Source organism: Melospiza georgiana, chromosome 3 (assembly GCF_028018845.1).
Source record: "Melospiza georgiana isolate bMelGeo1 chromosome 3, bMelGeo1.pri, whole genome shotgun sequence".
Classification (NCBI taxonomy): Eukaryota; Metazoa; Chordata; class Aves; order Passeriformes; family Passerellidae; genus Melospiza; species Melospiza georgiana.
The window spans coordinates 65,718,861-65,739,153 of NC_080432.1; the positions used below are offsets into that span (position 1 = coordinate 65,718,861).

Consider the following 20,293-nt stretch of genomic DNA (forward strand, 5'->3'; position numbering starts at 1 on the left):
GAGCACATGATGCAGCTAGTGATCAAGCCCCATGAAGGAGGAGAGGAATATGAGTAACAGCGGAGCCATGGCTCTCCTGCAAGTTTCCATACTGAAATAGTGGAACTGGGAGAATGGGACTTAAATGGAGGGGTGTATGTATGCCAAAAGGCAAACAACAGCCATTAAATTTTTCATTTAATCGGAATTCAAATCTTCTACTGAAAAAGAGGCATGACAGAAAATTGTCAGCCAGCCCAGTCAAAAACAACAGCAGCAATAGCACTTTTGACCCATGTGGACATGTAGGGGGGTTTTCTGTGGGAGAAATCTTTTAAGTTTCTGTATCTAATTGGAGGTTCTGAGAATAATGTAAGGATTTTTACAATGGAAACATGTTTTGACATTTTCTCAGCCATAACTGTGTGGCCATATATTTGTACTGTGCTGCAGTTCTTAAGTGCAAGCATGTAACTGGTTCTGTTGACCTCCAGCCTGCGCTGAAAGGCATCAGAACCAGAGCCTTTTCTTTCTACCATCCACCTACTCAGTAAGATTTCTGTTAAATAATATGCAGGTTGGAACCACCATCTATTTCTGCTGTAATTATGAACTTCTGCTGATGCCATTTTTCTGCTTCATTTCGTTTTGCATGTAAATTGAGTGATTTTTACTTGATGTGGGAAGATGAGTACAATATCAGTTGATTCAGGACAGTGCCCTTTACTGTCACCTGGGAGCGCAGAGAGGAACAGGGATTTGCCTGAAGTTTCTATAAATTTTTTCAGATACACTGAAAGCTTCACAGTTCTCTAAATGTTTTTAAACCATAACAGCTAGAGAAGAGAACAGTAAAGTGTCTTGAATTAATTTCCATCTCCTTTGAGAACAGTCTAACTGTGAAAACTGTTTTTATATCATGAACTTATTATGGCCAGTATCTGCACTTTGATTCTCTCCCAGTCTCCTGGGGGGTTGTTTTTATTTAAATGCTTATAAGTAAAGTAGGGCCTTCAGCAGATTTCTATTACAGCTTTCTGTTTTATTCAGTAAGCTTAGCCAGAAGGCTGCTATTTAACTTTATAATGCTTTCATTTGTTCTCTGGAACTTAATGAATTTTTAGAATTACATCAGAAGTATTTGAGTTGGATGCATTTTGATGAAAAGGACTGAACCATTAGGTGGTTGTCATTTTTATTGCTTTTTAAATGGAAGTCAGAAGTTTGAAGCTCCCATCTCAGGTGATGACACAGCATGACATTGACACAGCAATTGGAAATGTGGCTGGAATGCACATGGAAATGTGGGCTAGCTGAAATCTTTAGTGAGATTCTTTATACATATATGCTTCAGTATGATGAGCATCACAGGATTAAACAGCCAGCTTGGCCAGTTTGTACAGCTGCTGTCAAAACCTTGTTTCACTTCATTTTCAAGACTGCCCAAGTTGGTCACTGGTGAGATGGAGGCCTCCAGTACATACAGGAGGCCTCCAGTGCCTGCTCCCTTCTGAAGGTCATTTGTGCACAGTGGCAGGAGTGGTTTCTGCCCCTCTGCTGTTTGTCATTACATAGGAGGACACCAGTTGCAGTAAAATTTTTTTTTAGCTAAGTCACTACACATATTTTTAGAATAAGTTGTGGACTTCTTAGAAGATGTCCAGGCCAGGTGTAACAGGCCAATTCAGAATGCTCAAAACAAACTCCTATCCATTTGTAAGGTTGGTCCTCTCTGCTGTTCTTGGTCAAGTATTCATCATTTCAGTGTCTCCCACACAAAGGTGAAATTGGAACTGCAAAATTTAATCATCTCAAGCATTTACATGAATGTATTGTAGAAGTATCAAATGTATTTTTTTTAAGACCAGCACAAGTCAATTCATGCAGAAAATACAGTGCAAAAATCATATAATTGCAAGACTGTAAAATGCCTTTTATTTTCTTGTTTTAGCTGGTTCCTCTCACGCAAAAAAACTACCAGTCTCCAAGTCTTCTTCATCACCATCTCCTTCGTCCACATCATCTCATCCCAAAGCCTCTAAGGAGACTTCCAGCAAATCTGGCACATCAGGGACTCCCAGGGGCAAGAAAAAACCTGGGAAGCAGTCAGCCCCACGAACAGCACCAGACGGGGCTGCTTCCTCCCCCTCAGGTGCGACGGCCGACAGTGTGGCAGCGAAGGCAGAAAAACCCAAGGCTGAGCAAACTCCCACAGTCACCTTTGACATGGACAACGCGGACCAGCCCAGCAAGCTTGTTGTGCCCCCTCCTCCCACCGCTGCCCCTCCTCCACCTCCACTTCCACCTCCTTTTCCCGCTGCAGCTCCTCAGCAGCCTGCTGGCTCCTCAGATGGGCAGGATGTGTCAGACAGCCCTGTGGCAGGGCCGCCAGGCTCGGACACGAAGGCTCTGCTCCCGACCGAGCGTGGCACAGACCCGAGTCCGAGCAGTGCGGCCCCGGGCAGCGCTCCAGGTGCCAGAGGAGACCGCACGGAAAGGTGAGACAGTATGGCTGTGAGAGCACAGCCAAGGAAGCCACATTTGTTTGCACTGTAGGCACGTGGGGATCTCTTCTGCTGCTTCTGCTGACTGGGAACTAATCTCAACTCCCTGCTGGGCTGATTTGCTCCCAAGCAGGCAGCACGGGCCGGATAGCTCAGTCCTTCACGGGGGCAGAGCGTCCGAGTACCCAGGCCGCTCTCAGACGATGGCTACCTTAGCAAGCTTAGTGGATATCAGCTCTTTAGTGATTATCAGCTCTCTTAGGATTTCAGCTCGAGCTTGCTAAGGTGTCCAGGCTAGGCGGGAAGCAGACGTGAGTGAGGAGAAGAAAATGTCCTGGTGTTCCACAGTGCTGGTTTTATTGAGGGGTCTGTGAAGGGTTCCAGCAACGGCTCTTCTAACCAGAATGGGCTAAAACAGCCCCTTTTTATAGGGTATAAGGGGATCCAAACTTGTCCAATAGTAGGGGTTAGGGGAAAGTGACCTATGGGGTTACAGAGATAAGCTGGGGTCCAAAAGGCGGAAGACAGGAGCTTCTTTTGCTCTTTCATCATGACTTAGCAATTCCTATGGTTAAGCCTCGGCCCTCCATGGGGCCCTAGCCAGCTCGGAGCCTGCTATAGGGAACAGTTTGTGTGGCCCCCAGCACAGTTTGTTCCCTCCCAGCGCCTTCAAGCCTTTCACCTGCAGCACCTCATGTTTCCCCAGAAGGTCGTCGCTCATGACCTGTCTCTTACTTCATTGTGTGGCTGGCACTGGGGTCAGCAGTTCAGCTCAAAGCTGGTGACACTTTTATTTATCTCTCATAAAGGCAAACAAGAAATAATGCCGAATTATAAAGGGGTTCTTTTCTGTAGATGTCTTTTTTTTTCTGTAGATGTCATTAAATATCTCACTGCTAAAGTTCTCGATTCAATAGCTGAATTTGCTTGAACACTTGAAAATGAGGGTTCTTTCAGGCTTCAGTTAGTAGGTGTTTGGTTTTTTACTGCCTAATAACTTGTGTAAATCTCAGGTATTGTAGAAACTGGTCAAGAGAAGAGTCATAATTACGTTTTTTAAGCAAAACAGTTGGCAGGAAAGTGAAACTAGCTTATTAATTTGTCTTTTCCCTGTCACAAAAATCAGCATCTTTTATATAAATCCAAGAGGGTTTAGTCTAAATGCCAGTAGCCTAGAGACCTTCCTTTAAATTCTTGCTGGTACATCTGTTGCCAGCTCTACATTCTAGTGCAGCATCTCCCCCTGCTCTACCCTTCCTTTACGTAAAGATTTTCCCAAGGCAAAGGGCAACCTGCTGTTGATCCCCAAATTCATTAGTAATGAGCATGAACATTTTGAACTCAACTGCAATGAGACTGTATCTACAATAAATAGGGTTAGGCTTCCAGAAGAGGAAACTTTGCCATCCCATCTGCTCTCCAACTTGGTCCTCTCATCCCCAGCTTTGTGAACTGTTCTTAATGCAGTCTTCACAGCACATAATTCTGGATTGTTTGTATCCTTTTTCCTAACACACATACATAGATACATTTACATATCTGCCTATGTTAAAGATGTCTTATATATGTATGTTTTTTAGAAAGGAATTACTTTGATTAACAGAACTTTTATTTTCATCCTTGCTTTTTCAATTGCTTCTCATTGGTGTTTTGTTCTGCCTGCATTGATGTGTCGCCCTACCTGCTCGTGAATAAACAGCTTGGCTCCCAAAGAACACCAGGAAGGGGAGGCTCCAGATGAAGCATTCTCTGAGCTGGTGGAGGAGGCTTCTGACGCTGCACCCCCTCCTGAGAGTGAAAGCAGCAGAGACAGCCACGGCAGTGACTCGGACTCAGACGGGCCGATCCTGTACACAGATGATGACGATGATGATGATGATGATGATGATGAGAATGCAAGTACTGAAAGTAAGTATCCTGCTCAAAATGCTGCAGGCTGCTGTTCACAGATTGCGTTTTGTGAGCGTGCCTGATCCATGCCAGTGTGAGGCAGAGAGAGGAATGGCTGCAGGGAATGCTTTTAAGGGGATTTAGTATTTTGTCACTACTGAGAAATGAGTGCCCTGCTTCTCCCAGGCAATGACAGTCAGAAACCTACTGAGGCCTGTGCATGGGTGAGAGCATGTCGGGACCCAGGACATTCCTCTGGCTGCCCTGGGTAATTCGAGACCCTGGCAGGGGGCTCAGAGACCTTGGCACAGAGTCAAAAACATCTGTGCCTTCAATTTTATTCCATGGAAAAAATTACCAACTTTGTTTGAAGATTTACAACCCACAACAGTTTGAGTAGAATAGTAGTTAATTTGTCACAGGGTGAAAAAGCAGAATTTTTGGGTTTTCAAATGAGGGTTCAAGAAGCAAGATGGAGGAATCTGGGTGTGTGCTGTCCTTCTTCCCCTTCTTCTTGTCCTCCATCTTCTGCTGGGATGGTGACACTTTTTGATTGGTTTAGAGTAGAAACAGACTGACATAGATGATAGATATTGGAAAATTATTGTAAATAAAGTACACATAGATTGTAGTATAAAATGTTAAGACCACCCCAAGGCCAGGTGCTGTGCCACAGCCCAACCTGCTGGACAGATCTCAGCAGGTCAGAGAAAGAATGTAATAGATAAGAAAAAAATAAACAACCTTGAAAAGCAGAACCGACAATGCTCGACTTCTTCAGTCACGAGGCTGGGAAATACTTTCTAATACTTCGGGGTCATCTCAAGCACAGAAACCTGAGAAGAGCAGATCAATCATTGCAGGGAGGAGAGCCGAGGTGGGAGGAACAGGCTCAGGAGGATGTCAGGGAGGGACAAGGTGGAGACCTTAGGGCATCACAAGCCATTCATTTGGCTTGCCCACACCATGAGTTCCTTGTGGGAGCTACAGGTGTGGTGCATGACAGAGGAGGCCCATCAGTCAGCAGCTTCACTGTCTGAAAGTCACTAGTTCCTCTTTGATCAGGATGTTTTAAGCATTGGAGCAACCTTAGCAGGCAGAGCAGATCACAGTAGATTACATCTAAGTTTTACAGCTTTGAAATTTCATGACTCTTATCATCACCTTAACTGGGCAGAAGCCCTGCGGTGCTGAAGGGGTTGTCCTGCCCCCATTCTGCCTAATCCCTTCTCCCAGCTGTTTTTCCCTTAGGGTAGAGTTCATGTTTATTATTGTAGGAGCAGCTGTCGTTGAGCTGATTTTCAACAGAATTTGTGGTTCCCTGATCCAGCTCACACAAAGGCTTCTCCTTTGCTTGGGCAAAGAAGGTGGCAGCAGCAGGCTGTCAGGAGCACAAAGGAGAGCAGCCCTCCCTCTACCTCCTCGGGGGTGGCTTTATGTCAGTATGAAATCACCATCAAGCCATGGTTTGAGAGCCTTGCTCACAGCTTTTTTGGAGGAGGTGCCTCACTGTGCTCAACAAAGAAGGTTTGAACGCCACGGTCCAGTGTACCAAAGTGGCATGAGGCAAAATGAACATGGTTTTTGGTTGGTTTTTTTTCCTTAGCCACTGGTGCAGGAGGAGGTGAAGTGCTAGGTAGCTCAAGAGGCTGAAGTCTCCTATAGTTCTTTGTTGGGTTTGAATACAACCCAAAGTGATAGAAACCAAAAGTTATTGTGTTCACACCGCAGCACGGTGTCTTATGAAAAGTGAGCTGGGAGCCTGTGGCCTTACCAAACTGCCTTACACAGGGAAAATCTGCCACCTAAGGCATTTGTAGCCCACCTTGGTCAGAATGTCAAGACACAAGGGAAATACTATAAAGGCTGTGAAAAATGTCATTCCTTCCACAGCTGCCTGAAGCTAATGCTGGCCAAGCTGCAAAGCCCTTGTCCCTAGAGTGTTGGTTTTATGCAGAACAGATTGCTGCAGTGTCTGGGGGTTCCTGCCTAGGTTATTTTACAGGCACTCAGAGCACTTTTCTAAGCTGTATTTTTTGGTTTAGTTTACAAATAACTTAGAGATGGAAAACACTATAAAAGAACTAAGTGGTAATTGATTGAAAAAAAAGTTGAAAGAATGAGGGAAATGATGATGGAATGAGACTAAGCCACTTAAGGCTGAAGAAAACGAGCAGCAAGTTGCTAAATATATTAAGTAGATAAATAAGCCAACCTGTAATGTATTAGACTTCAAAGACATTTTAGTGTAGATTTGTCATTTTTATCCTATCACTTCACAGGTGACAAGTGATGTTTGTATCAATTTGGCTTTTCCCTCCAAGCCTTTTAGCTTTTTATTTTCATGAACTGAGCTAAAATTTTTCTTTTGATGTTAATTAAAATTCCTCTCCTGCATGTGGGAACAAGGTTGCTTTGGGGAGGTATTAAAGTTCTCACTGGGAGTTTGTGTCTGTAACCTGAGCATGAATGAACTAAATCTACCCTACTCCTCCTTTCCTCAGGCTCTTTGGCAAGTAAAATTCGTCGTAGGGATACTCTTGCTATCAAACTTGGCAACAGACCATCTAAGAAAGAGTTAGAAGACAAAAACATCTTGCAGCGTACATCCGAAGAGGAGAGGCAGGAAATCAGACATCAGATTGGAACAAAGCTTGTGAGGTATCAGTCACAGGGTCAATGTGGTTTCACTGGGTGGAGATGGAGGAAGAGAATTGAGAACACTGGGTTCATGTTTTAAATGCAGCCCAATGTGCACTGCAGGATCTTTGTGGTACAACTGTCTGGAAAATGGTGGTTTTATTTCTCACAAAACTTTAAATTGTCAATAATAGATTTTCTGTTCTGCAAGAAACAAAACTGGAGAGCTTTTGGAGTTTTGGGTACTTTGGTTAAAAAGGGAAAGAAGAGGAAGAGGGTAAGAATGAGTCCACAACAGTCAATGCTGTGGTTCTGGTTCTTTCTCAGATTTGTTAGCAGAACTTTCACTTGTATACCCATCTCAGGCAGAGCATTAGTTCCTGACCCACAGAGCATGCCCCTGCATGTTGTCTATTCTGACCCTTCTCCTCTTCCTCTGGCTCTCCAAGTCCTCCAATCATATGCTGATTCCAGCAAAAGAAGTTGAGCTGGTCAGTGGTTTAGTGTTTTACTGTACCCAGTGCTGAGACACATCTTCTCAAACTGTTAAACTGCTGTGGGATGTATATTACTTTCTCCTTCTGGAATTGAGAACATTGCATTAAAAATTCACTTGCCTTTTACAGGTTTTTTTAAAAAAATCTTCATGTTTATTTTGGCTTTTGTGGTCTCTGAGAATAGACTACAACATGCCTGTATTTTGCTAGACCTGTCCCTGTTTCTGTTTGCCTCAGGAATGTTGTCCAGATTTGGAGGATGTCCTGTGTTTTTTGGAGATTCCCAGATACAGGGTAGTCCTGTTGGTACTGCTCCAGTACAGAGTACACAGCCCTGCATCAACACCCAGAAGCTGAGCTGAATTGCTCTGTGAACTGGGTGTCTGGCCAAGGCAGCTATTTCATTACTGAACTGTAAGAGTGGTACATCTACTGTGCAGAGCCCAAGGGTCATTTTTCTCCGGCCAATAAAGAGGTGTGGTTGTTGTCATCACTTTCCTGAACAAATCCCAGCTCTGGTGATCACATCCTGCTTGTCCGTCCTCCCTTGGAGGCTGCAACTGCAGAAGCTGCTTTGGGGTTCTGCTGGAGAGCTGAAAGGCAATGCACACAGTTCTGCTTTGGTGGCAGGAGAAAGATCTGTGTACATCAGGGCTGTGCTCATACCCAAAATCACATCCATGTTTGATGCCAGTTTCTGAAAAATTCCTGGCCTGGCGGTCAGCACCTGGCAGCATCGAGGTCTGGTGGAAAATCTGTTCCCACAGCTCAGTCAGGGTTGAGTCAGGTCCCCACCTGGGACTTCCTACACCTGGGACTGGTCACCTGTGGTAAACCTGCCGGTCCCCAGGGACAAATCTGTAAGTCCAAGAGCGATTTGAATTGGATGAGTGTCACGAGGCTAAAGACAGCTTGTAGTGAGCTGTGTGAGTGTTGATGAATAGACACCTGTCTTGAACACACATGCAAAATAAGTTTTACTGCTGAAATTTTTCTTGCTCCTTTCCTCAAGTGAACAAGTGGACTTGTTTAGTAAACGCAGAGATAACATCAATCATGTACAAACCAGAAAATTATTATCTCAGTTTGGGGTTTTTGTAATGGCAGTTGTTATATTTAGGTAACTAAATAAAATTAGGTTTCAGCTAAAGGTGAAGCTCCCAATTGTATTGTACATACAAATTAATGAGGAATGAACAGCTTATGGATTTTGTTGGTTTTGTTTTTTTAAAAAACTTTAGTAAGACTTCAAAATATCAAAAATATAAAAATTCATTCAAAATACCTGAGAATAATCTAACAATTGCACAACTGATTATAGTGATGGTTCTTGGAAACAAAAAAGGTATATGGATTTATTAATAAAATTATACCTGTGAAGACTATAAATTTGCTAGTACAAATTCTGTAATATTATTCAAGTATCAGTTATTCATGTGTTCAAATGACAACACTACATCTTTTAAAACAAATGGCCACTCTGGTTACATAAGCAGTTGTTATAACTGCCTGGAAATTACTTCCAGAAATTACATTTTTTAAGCTGTATTACAAATCCTAATGTGTCATTTAGATCTGGTTTTAAATCAGTCATTTACTTTGTTCTCACAGGAGGCTTAGCCAGAGGCCCACAACTGAAGAGCTGGAGCAAAGAAATATCCTGAAGCGTAAGTATTTCATTCAGGTTTCACACAGTGTTTGCTTAGAAAGGGAGCAGGTGTTGGATTCATATGGAAATCCATCATTGTTGCTACAGTATTAGAACCATAACTAGAGAGAAATGATGTTCTAGAAAATAATGTCTCAACACTTGATTTATACACTAACCTGTAATTGTAGCTTTGAAAATTCCATTTATTGAATATGCCAAATTTTACTTGTCACAATCTCGCTTCTTGAAGCTGGTCCCAAAGACCAAGAATGACTTGGATACCTTTTAGAAATAGTTCTAGGCTAGTTAACCTTCCCCCTGATTTTTAGGAGGAGGAGGAGAAAGGAATATGAGTTGGAGGTGCAGGTGGGATGGAAGGGCAGAGGTTGAAAGGAGGAGTAGAAAGAAGAAAGGCAAAGTGTTTGTTCAGCAGAAAGTCAATAGGTATATGTCAGCTACTTCTGCATGCTGGCCTTCATATTCACTTCTGACATAAATGTCTTCTGTACTGTAACATGCATGAGAATCTCACTGAATATCTTCCCATTAATTAAATCATTCCTTATATCTATGCTGAAAAAAAGTCTGTAATTCAAATAGTCAAGGGTGGAGGAAGTACACTAGATATTTACTATTTATACCTATTCTGCCATTTACTTATGTTGCTTCTGTTCTTTGGCTGGCAAACTCTTCAGAACAAGCATTGTTTTGTCCTCCTTTATGAATCTTTCCACAATGAAGCTGTTACCTAAACACACAGTGCCATGCCCAACTCCACCTAGTCCTGTGTTCATCCTGCAGAGATGGCTAGTACTTGATGGTTAAGTAGAAGAAATAAATGAAGAAAAGACACTTCATAGCAATAAATCAAAAATCACACAAATAGCAAACAAAAAAAACTCTTAAGGCATGAGAACTTCTCACACCTGATCAAAGAGTTGGTATGATGCTGTTATGGTATTTCCAGCAATTGTTCAGTAGAGTTGGAGCTCATCCATGCAGGTCTGGTGTCAGCCCTGATGTGTAGCATGCTAATGGAAGGGAAGAAAAGAAAATGGGATGTTTACCTGACAGCATCCATGGACTGATGACTGTGTCACTTGCTCAGCCTAGCAAATCAGGGAGAGGGCAATTATTGGCTTTCAGGCAAACCATCCTGACAATAAAATGCTAATAAAATCTTACTGCTGTTGTTTGAGTTCTCAAATGCCAAATAGTGCCATATCTTACTGAAAATGGAAGCTACAGTTCATGCTTGCACAGGAGAGGGATCAGGGAACTCCTGTCCAGCACATAATGTGATTAGACTTTCTAAAACTGTAATTTCCAAACCTCTAAATTTCAAAGATAAATAAAAATAAAATTGGAAATAAGAACTTTTTTTATATATGACAAACTGCTCATGCTGGGCTGTGTGAGAAGCATAAATCCAAAGCATCTTTGGTGGGCCAGGATACAGCCACTGGGCTGGGAGCACCAGCTGGGCTCCCTTATTGCCCTTTCTTGCTTATCTCGAGGTGACCAAGCCAGCAGCAAACCTGTGATGTATTTAATATCCCCTTTTGCCAGTGTTTATTCCATTCACTGCTCTTGCAATAAGTAGCTCAAGACTGGAAAGCAGTTAATAGATTTCCTCTCCTGTTTCAGCTTGTTTACTTTAAGCTTTTGGCAGTGCACCAGGCTTTGCACTCAGTGCCTCCTGCCATCCTCCCCTGCTGCTGCTGGGGGGTGTCTTAAAGAGGCCAGGGAGAGCGAAAAATGAAGGCTGGGAAGCAGAATTGTAAATCACAAAAAAATCACAGAGGCCCTTGTGAGCACATGAAGGAACTGCTTTTTGCTCATCACTGAGATGTAAAATATTTCAAGTTGAAAGTGATCTATTAAAACTAAAGCAAACCAAAACCCAGACAGGGTTTGTGATGAGAGTCTGACTCAGAGTCCTTTCAGGGTGCAAGTTCTCTCTAAACCATAAGGCACTTATATTTTACATCAAAATTTTTGCTATTCCTTACTGTGGATCATTTGAAAATGTTGGCACATCTTAAATGCCTTTCTTGGTGTAGTGAGCTTTTGTGAGTAAGTTGGGATTTCTTTCATAAAGTTTCCTTCCTCGTATTTTTTAAGCAGTGGATGGGGAGAAAGAGTTATATTATTGTGTGTATGTAAACTGCAGCTAAGGGGATGTATTGTTTTGAGTCATATTATCAGACTTTGAGGTTACATTAAGTGGTAAAGGTCCAAATGTTTACTTCAGGATAAAGTTCAGCCCAAATCTTCTAAGAGGTTCAGAAAAAAAATCCCTACTTTTTTTCTTTTTTTGTATTTCCAGTTAGTGAGCAAGTTTGTTTTGCAAGAAGCTTTGTTTTGATAATATTTCCAGATAAACCAGTTACTGAAAATCCTGTTTCCAAGTACCATCGCAAGACATTGCAGGCGGATTTGTTTAAAAACTGTTTGGATAAAACTATCCAGACTTCTGAGACTTCCCACACTAAAACAAAGTTACGACAACTTAAGAGTCCACTTGAAGGAATACATAAAGCCCTGTGTTTTTTATAAAGGCAGGCTTCTTGTACACTGGCTTTGAACCAACAGTATTTATAGTATTGCATTATGGCAAAGAAACTTTTTAGTCTTCCAAGAATTTCAGATTAAGATAACTGTAATTTTTCCCTGTATTTGTAAGGGACAGTGAATTTCTTGTACAGTGCACCTGCACGCCTGCCAGTAATGGCTTTGTAGAAAATGGGGTTTAGCTCTCAAAGCTTGTTAAGGAATATTAATGGTTATCTTTGCTTGTAAGACCAGGAAAGAGAAGCAGCTTTGTGCATTTCAGAGCACTGCAAGAAGCAAGTGCTTTGTTTGTCTTTTCTTTCTCTTTCCTTAGCAAGCCCACAGAGAACTCTAAACATAGCTAATCCCATAGGGACACAATGGAAAGTTTGGTTTTATGCTCCAGGAGTACTTTTTGGTCAAGAATGGAGCAGTCCTCAGGCAGGAAAATTTGTCTTTTTTCTTCTCGTCTTCTGCTACAAAACAGATGTCCCAGAGAAGGTGACCAGATGTAATGTGGTAAAAGTGCAGGAGCAATAATATATGGTTGACAGGGAAGCTGCTTGTTTGGCTTTGACTGGTGGATTATTTAACTTGACAGCCACAATAACTGATGCTAAACAAAATTGTTTCAATTAGGAGTCAAATCCCAGTTTGACCTCCTAGGAATTGCAGGGAGGGAAGGAGGGAAGCCATAGTTTTGCTGGGATCTAATCAGAGACTTCTGCAAGCACAGGGCGCTTGCTGGGCTGGTTCTTTGCCAGTAGGGCAGCAGCAGGACATCTGAGGAGGGGACTTGCAGCTGAGAACGCTGTGTTTATATTTTCTCTCTCCACATCACACAGATTAGATCTGCTTTTAAGGTGGAAAGCAGTGATAAGTGTGTTCCTGTGCATTAATGTGTTCCTGTTTGGCCAAGTGAGTCACTTCATACCTGCAGCCAAATCTTGGCCCTCTGGCTGGAATTTTCCACAACACCTACAGGAACCAGGAGCACCAGACCCATTATTTTTAGCACCACACATCTTCTTAACTCCCTACAGCAACTTTCAAAACTTTTACCTTAAAAGACCAAAAACACACTGTAGTTTTTACTGTTTGTAGGTATTTGTATCCAGGCAGCATTTCTGTAGCACCAGGCTTAAAGCAAGACTCTGCCCAGCAGGCTGGAGGTGGGAAATTGGTGCTTTAGGTACAAGTCAGTGGAGAGACAGGGGCCCATGTGCTAAACAGCAGATTCAGTATAATACTAGCAGCCACAAGATTTCAGTCCATTTCCTTTAGCTCTTGACTTTTATTCCTAGAAGTAAACCAGTTTGAATGTATAAAATCCTGTCCCTGACCTCTCATGCAGAAGACTGTCTATTCCCCATGGGTTTGATCCTCTCCTGCTTTTCCCAGGATTTAAGGAAGCTCACGTTGGAATTGGCCTCCAGAAGATGGCCTGTTGCAAGGGGTACCAACACCCTCTGCCCAGTCACTAACCTGCTTGCCCTTTTTGGGGGGTTTTCCCTTGTCTCCCATCTTGCTGTGCAGTCATCTGCTCTCCAAAGGGATCTGGCTTCACATCTTGGAATAGGCAGCTAACCTTCAGCCTTCCCAAATGTCTAGAGAAAGATTTTTAAGGTGTTTTATCCTCCCCCAAAATACAGAGAAACACTATTTCAGGTGCCATGCTGTTGGTAGTTCTTCCTTAAGGCATACATTAAGCAGTGTGAGCCCTTGTTTCTTACATGAAGCATCTTAGGAAACACTGTAGTTTAGATAGAAAAGAAAGGCCAAGATATGAATAATGCACAGCATATTTTACAAACTAAAGTAAGGAAAGGGCAGTATAGTGATGTGTACTTTCAATTGTCTTTTTTTCCTGTTACTGGAGATTGTCTGAGGTAGGACTTAAGCAGTTCCATTCATGAGGGGACAAAATTTCTTTATGTCACATGATTCCCAAGTGAACGGAACCCCAAAGTAATAGTTTGTGTTTAATTACCTCAGCTGCTGTGTCTATTGATTGCAAAGAGAGGATGTTTAAACAAAAGCCTACAGATGATTTATCTGTCTCAAAACAGCTAGAGACCTTTTGACTTTTTTAGATGAGGATATTATGGGATTAGTTATCCTTTAAAGTTATAATTCCTTAAATAATACCCAACTTATGTATTGATAGATACATTATTAAAAAAATTAAAATGTAGATTAATCTATAACTCTCCACTTAGTTATTCTTCAGTTTGAGTCCATTTACAGTTCCTCTATGGAAACAGGCTATCCATTTCTTTTCCATTTAACAGGAAAGCAATTAATAAACCATAAATTACATCCATATTTCAGTATCTCAGTAACATCACCATCAACCTGAAATCCAACCTAATCCTGGCAGCAAGCCTGTGCGATTGCACCTTGCTCTTGGAAACCTGATGTTGGTGTTGGAATCTTCTCACAGAGAAGATCTTGGGCAAGCATTGCCTTTTTCCTATTTTTTACCTTCTTACTTTTTTATTTTTATAATTTGTCCTCTCCTCCTTTCCCTGATATTCTTATTAAATGAAAGCATTTGAGTAAGCAAAGGATATCTGCAAGTACCATGAGATGTCCTGTCGTAGCATTTTCTCCACTGTGAAAGTCATTACACAGAAATTCTCCTCAGGCCAGGTCACCTCTACTAAGACAGCAGGCTGGCCATAGGAAACAGGGCAGATACAACTATACCAGGTTTTAAAACTCCCTTTTCATCTATACAAGTTGGCTGTATCCAGAACAAATGAATTTCTTTAAATTTAAAGTTAGCCTTGAACTGTAAAGCAGAGTCTGTAATCCCCAACCATGAATAAAACAGGATCAGAATTTTATGTATTTCTCTAGGTGGGATATTTCAGCCACAAAACTTTGCATTTAACCATCAGAGTTGGACTGAAAGGGCAAATACTGTCCTTCGAACCATTCATCAATTTAAAAATATGCTGAGCACACACAAACATGTCTTTCTAAGTGTGCTTTTCACTGGCAGTTGAAAAATCAAGTTTGGTTAGAACAGAAGTTTGTTAAAAGGAAATTGTTTTATTCGTGTGCCCAAATACATCCTAAAAATGGACATAATTTTCTGCTGTACTGGTTCATCTGGTCCAGCCAGTGGCCCTTAACCAAGAGGGCTTGAGTGTTGGATCATATACCCCTATTGTAAAATCAGAAAAAAATTTATATAATAAAACCAATTTGCTGACAAATGACAGTGGAACAAATGTCATTGATTCGTGTCTGTAGCAGTAGAAGGAACTTGGGTAATTCAAATACTCAGAGTAAAATTTTCACTTGGCATTTATAAATTAGGCTCTTATTCTAAAGTCAATGTTGGAAGTAAAAGCAAGTGATTGTAATGCTAAAATAAGTTACTGAAACATCAGGCAACTCTTTCAGGGTACTTGCTTGCTGGTACACAGAAAGGAAATGACAGGCACCTTCTCTTTGCTGTGCTCATGACCCACAGTTGACTTGAGATGTCTACAGAATCAGGGGAAATGCGGATAGGGAAAAGAATGAGAGCAGACAAAATCCAAAAAGCAGACAACACAGGCGGCATCATCCAGAAATATGAGGAAACATGAGCCAGGACTTGGAGTTCTGAAGCGTTCAACCAAGAGAAATACAGTATGTGCAGTTATAATACTTAAATATTCACTCCTTTTTATCTCTTCTGAAAACAGAGAAGAATGAAGAAGAGGAACAGGAAGCCAAAAGAGAAATAAAACGTAGACTCAGTAGAAAGGTGATGATGTGCTTTTTTGTATTGTGTCTTTTTGTACATAGAATTATGTTTCACAAGAATCTGAAAATCAGTGTGTAGACATTGCTGCAAATGTCCATCAGTCATTTTCCCCAGATTAGAAATCTGCTTGAAAAGCAGTACAAGCCAAGCCCTTGTTGGGGGAACCCCCATGCTGTCCAGCTGCCCACACCTGGAGAAGCATACCGAGTCTGGCCATATTGCTGTTCCTCAGCAGGGGACATAAGTGACAGATTTCCTCTGTAGCAGGACCACCCCTGTCACATATGATCAGGGGCAGCCACACCTGCAGATCCACTCTTCCCTAGAGCAGTGGAGAGGGCAGCAAAACAATGTGACCCCTATGACATCCCTTCAGTGCTTTTCTAACCACATCAGTGGTCTTAGCTTCTGCAGGTGGGATCATGCTCATTGTCCCTGGAAATGGAGCAGTTACAGGTCTGTTCTGGGAGAGGATGGGGGCAGTTTTCATAAGTATCCCTGGTCTGCCCGTCTCTGCAAAAATACAGTTTCCTTAATATGATCATCCTTAGTTAATTAAAGTGAATATTGTTTGAGGTGATTGAAACAATTTGGCATTATAATGACCACTAGATGGTCAAAACCAGGGCAGATACTTCCAAATGTCAGGTATTTTTGATATTACGGTTTTAACACGGTATAACTGTTCATGCAGATGGCCTAGTGGGGTAGTGCCAGTTGCAAAGTCACAATTAAAATTCCAGGGATAACTGTCATGATTCTCTGTGACCTGCCCGACAAAGACTATTTTTATAATTGAAGAAATCAGGTTAGGCTGCCTCTCCATTCCTGCACAGCACTCCCAGGGTGGTGCCTTTTTTTAGACACCTGAAAGTGACCCTATTTAGAAATACCATCAAAGTTCTCTTGAGATTACATCATACCCTCCTCTTTTATTTCATTTCATCTTATTAAGCATACTGTTTTCTGCCTCCTGCTTACAGCTCAGTCTGAGGCCTACAGTGGCTGAACTTCAAGCGAGAAGAATCCTTCGATTTAACGAGTACGTGGAGGTCACGGAATCTCCAGATTACGACCGTCGTGCTGACAAGCCTTGGGCCAGGCTAACTCCTGCAGACAAGGCAAGGCACAAATGCAGATTATAAGAAAATGCTTTCATCTGTCACTTTTGGGGAGCTTTCCTCTGGTTTACATTCTCTTGATTGCCAGCATCACAAATGACATCTGCTGGTGACAGCAAGATTGTCATGGCGCTACTGTGCGTCTGCTGCTTGCAGCTAAGAAAACCCACTCAGGTGCCTATTATGAGCATATTTTACACCTCCATTATGACAGTTTGAGCCAGAATTTCTAATTTTTGTTTTCTATTTTTTAAAACCTTGCTAAGACAGATAAAAGTTTACCAAAGGTGTCCCTGATCTGTGGGAATTCATGCAGGGATTTGCAGGCAGGAGTCTGCGTCACTGCTACCAGGAGTTGCTTTTGCCACTCATTTGAGTGAAAAAAAGGTAGAAGTTCCTCCATCCTCCTCAAGGTTCTTGGCCATGACCACCAGTGCAGGGAATGACCATGTGCATGCAGCAGAGCTTCTTGGGAAGACTGCCCCTAACATCCTACAGTTAATAAAGCTCTGCTGCCTGACTACAAAGGATGAGATAAATTATCCTGTGATTCTCATTTTTAAAAAACATCAGTCAAAGGTTACCATAAGGTACTCTTCCATTTCCCTATTACATTACTTAATGAAAGGAGAGCTGTAAGATTCAGGTAGCCCAGAGTGCTGGGTCTTAAAGCACTGGTCTGAACCAAGACCTGTGGACTTAATGGAACTCCTGTGAGATGTGCTTGATATGAAAAGTGGTGTGTGCAAGAGCCCACTTTATTTTAGCTAAGGGTAGTGAAGCACTGATTTTATTTCAGCTAGTATTTTAAAGTTTAATATTTAAAAATTGCCAGTTCATCTGACAGTTGTCTCAGGCCAAGGTGAAATAGTTAAAAATGTAGTCAGAAGAGTTTGTAGATGTTGGTTATGGGAGATGCTGAGCACTGTCTAGTCCTCCCATAGTTTGTGGGAGGTTAGAGGACCCAGCACCTCCACTTGGACAGAGGTCCAACCAGGGTAAACTGCACTAGAAAAAAACAATGGAGTTGCCTACCTACTTCAGGGTAGCAGGTTTTAGTCTCAATTCATTTTGTAATTAACAGCTGCCCAAGGCTGATCCTCTCAGCCCCAAGTTTATTGGCCTTAGCAGAAAAGCAGACTTGCGGTTGCCTGAAAACTCCCTTGTCCTTTTTTTCCAAGAGAAATCATTCTTCTAATTCCAGTAGGAGCAGAAAATTGTGCTGCAGCTCTATTACAGAACTGGAGCTCTGCTATCTTTGATGCTGATTTGGTGCTCAGAAGTCACTGTCTCTTCACTAGCTCTACAGCAGCCTCATGTAAGCATGCTGTTGTGCCTAAACACGACCACCCCTGCTTAAAGCAACGTTTATAATTTATAAGACTGCAGCCTGTTGATGCTATAATTTTATCATGCTGCTTGTCTGCTCTGCACTGAAAGGCATGCACACTAGATGACGTTTCTTTAGGGATTAATGAAATGATATTGTCTTTATTTAAACTGATGAAAGAATGAGGAAGAATAAACTGTCATTTCCTTTAACAGTGAAGGTAGAAAGGTGTGTGGCATAGAAACAAAACCTCTTGTAGTATATATTAGAATATTTCAGAAACTGTATTTACTTGATGAGGTAAATTGCTATCAGTCTCAAGCAACAAGGCATTTACAAACTGTACTGGATTTCTGCTGTTCTTTAGTATCTGCCAACTAAAAATCCAAGCCTGAAAAGTCCAAATATTAATATCATTTTAAATAAAACTAATCAAACCAAGTGATTAATTCCACTTGAAAAATAAAATGCTTTTCATCCTGCACTCCTGAAGTCCTGTCTCCAGAGGGGAGATACAAGGACCCTGCTATGCACACAGTGCCTGTGCTGGCAGAGTGACTCACCAGCTCCTCAGGGCTGTGTCTGGAGATAGAATCCCCTCCTGTCTGCCTACTCAGCAAGTGATTGTCAGGGTAACCCAACCCCTTGCCCATTTTTGTCAGTAGAAGTGCTCTGTTTCAGTGTGGGCTTTGTTCACCCATTGCAGTTGATTTGGTGTTTCTTGGTTTACTTTTGGTGCTTGATGCTTTTCATTTCTTTGTTGTGGATGAGTACTTTGAACAGCTCTAATTGAAAAGTCATTCATCTTGGTGATCAGAAATGTGTGAGAGCTGTGGATTACAGTAAGGAAAAATTGAAATGGGAACTGTAAGGCAAGTGTAATGGTAGGGCCACGTTTCTTTCAGACTCTTTGTTTTCCTGAAAATTCATATTTCTTACGGTTGCATATGTCATTATGGCTTATTAGGCAGCAATACGGAAAGAACTGAATGAATTCAAAAGCACAGAAATGGAAGTACACGAGGAAAGTCGGCAATTTACCAGGTGGGTGAATCTCCCTTCTTGTGAAAGTGTGAGAAACAACAGCAACCCTCTGCTTTCCTGCAAGTTCTCTGCAGTTGTGTCATGATTTGTGTGGATTCCTATCATGAGTCCCCTTGAATCCCACCACTGATTCTGTTGGAATTCCCACTATTGCTGGTGCCATCTCTATACAGCAGTGCAGGTGACTGCAATGGATTGGTCACTATGTAGAAAAAGATTGGGGAATCTAAAAAATAATCTTATGCAAGAACCCATCAGTTCTTACAGATGAAGTTAGTGATCTTCAAGCACACAAAATAAAAGGGGTTTCCTTCTCTGGCAGCACTCCCTTGCTCATTAAAATATACATTTGTGTAGATGCATTTTGTAAGTGAAAATTAGATGATGCTTTGAACTTCAGAAAAGCTCACCAGTGTCTTGGCAAGCTTTCTAAGGGTCACTTAGGCTCCTGGCAGCAGTTTCTGGGGAACAAGATAGATTCCCTTGTTGCCACTTCTAATGTGTTAATGTGGATTTGTTTTGTTCTTTGCTTCAGATAACATCAAGATGTTGTCTGAAGCATTGTTATTTGAAGAAGCTCTGAAGTGTCCACAGTATTTTAGCAGGGTTTCAAATTTGGCAGAATTATTCCTAGGGGGAGGGACACACTTTCTGAAATCTCCATGGCTGTGTTCCTTTTTCTTGGAAGTTGCAAAGCCTGAAAATTGCCACCAGCAATCAAAACTTGATGTTAGATTGGCCAACATTGTGTCCATAGTATTAATGTCTTTGCTTCTGCTGAAAATTGTCAGACAGAACCAATTGTCTAAGACTGGGTCCCTTCTGTTTCCTGCTACTGTTTCAACCAAACTCAGGATCTGAGCTAGTGAGTGTGAATCACCAAATTAAAAAATGCATCACAAGGAAAATTCATGATGGGTGTTTCATGTATCTGCTACTTCACTGTTTGATTTCACAACTTCAGTGATCTCTTTCTCCCCAAAACATGGAGTTTTTAAAAATAATAACTTATCACTTCTGTGTAGATACAACATAAACAAATTCATTTTTAAAAATCCAAACCGGCTTCACAGACAGCAAACCTAAGCCAGAAGATGAACCAGGATGCAGGGTTTTAATGTAGTGTTGCATTCTGACCACTAGAAAATGTATTTTTCAAACATGGAGATGCATCTTTTGATTTGGCTTCTGATGTCATTTTCTCTTTAGGTAGCACATAGTATATCTTTTTCAGAATGTATAAAAATACTACTTTTAAAAAAAGAGCATCCCAAGGGAGAGAATAAAAATAGCAGGTATAGAAACCAACCCCCTGCTTATA

At 41.7% G+C, this 20,293-nt stretch overlaps 1 protein-coding gene across 3 annotated transcripts in view; it reads left to right on the top strand.

The window, feature by feature from the left end:
* The window catches only part of PHACTR2 (phosphatase and actin regulator 2), a 103,719-nt gene that overhangs the window by 79,610 nt on the left and 3,816 nt on the right, over positions 1-20,293 (top strand). For all 3 annotated transcript variants that reach the window (XM_058021552.1, XM_058021549.1, XM_058021553.1), the window contains 7 exons: positions 1,931-2,477; positions 4,183-4,391; positions 6,878-7,034; positions 9,122-9,177; positions 15,416-15,477; positions 16,461-16,598; positions 18,896-18,972. In XM_058021552.1, the coding sequence (XP_057877535.1) occupies positions 1,931-2,477; positions 4,183-4,391; positions 6,878-7,034; positions 9,122-9,177; positions 15,416-15,477; positions 16,461-16,598; positions 18,896-18,972 (1,246 nt within the window). The remainder of the gene's footprint in view (positions 1-1,930; positions 2,478-4,182; positions 4,392-6,877; positions 7,035-9,121; positions 9,178-15,415; positions 15,478-16,460; positions 16,599-18,895; positions 18,973-20,293) is intronic.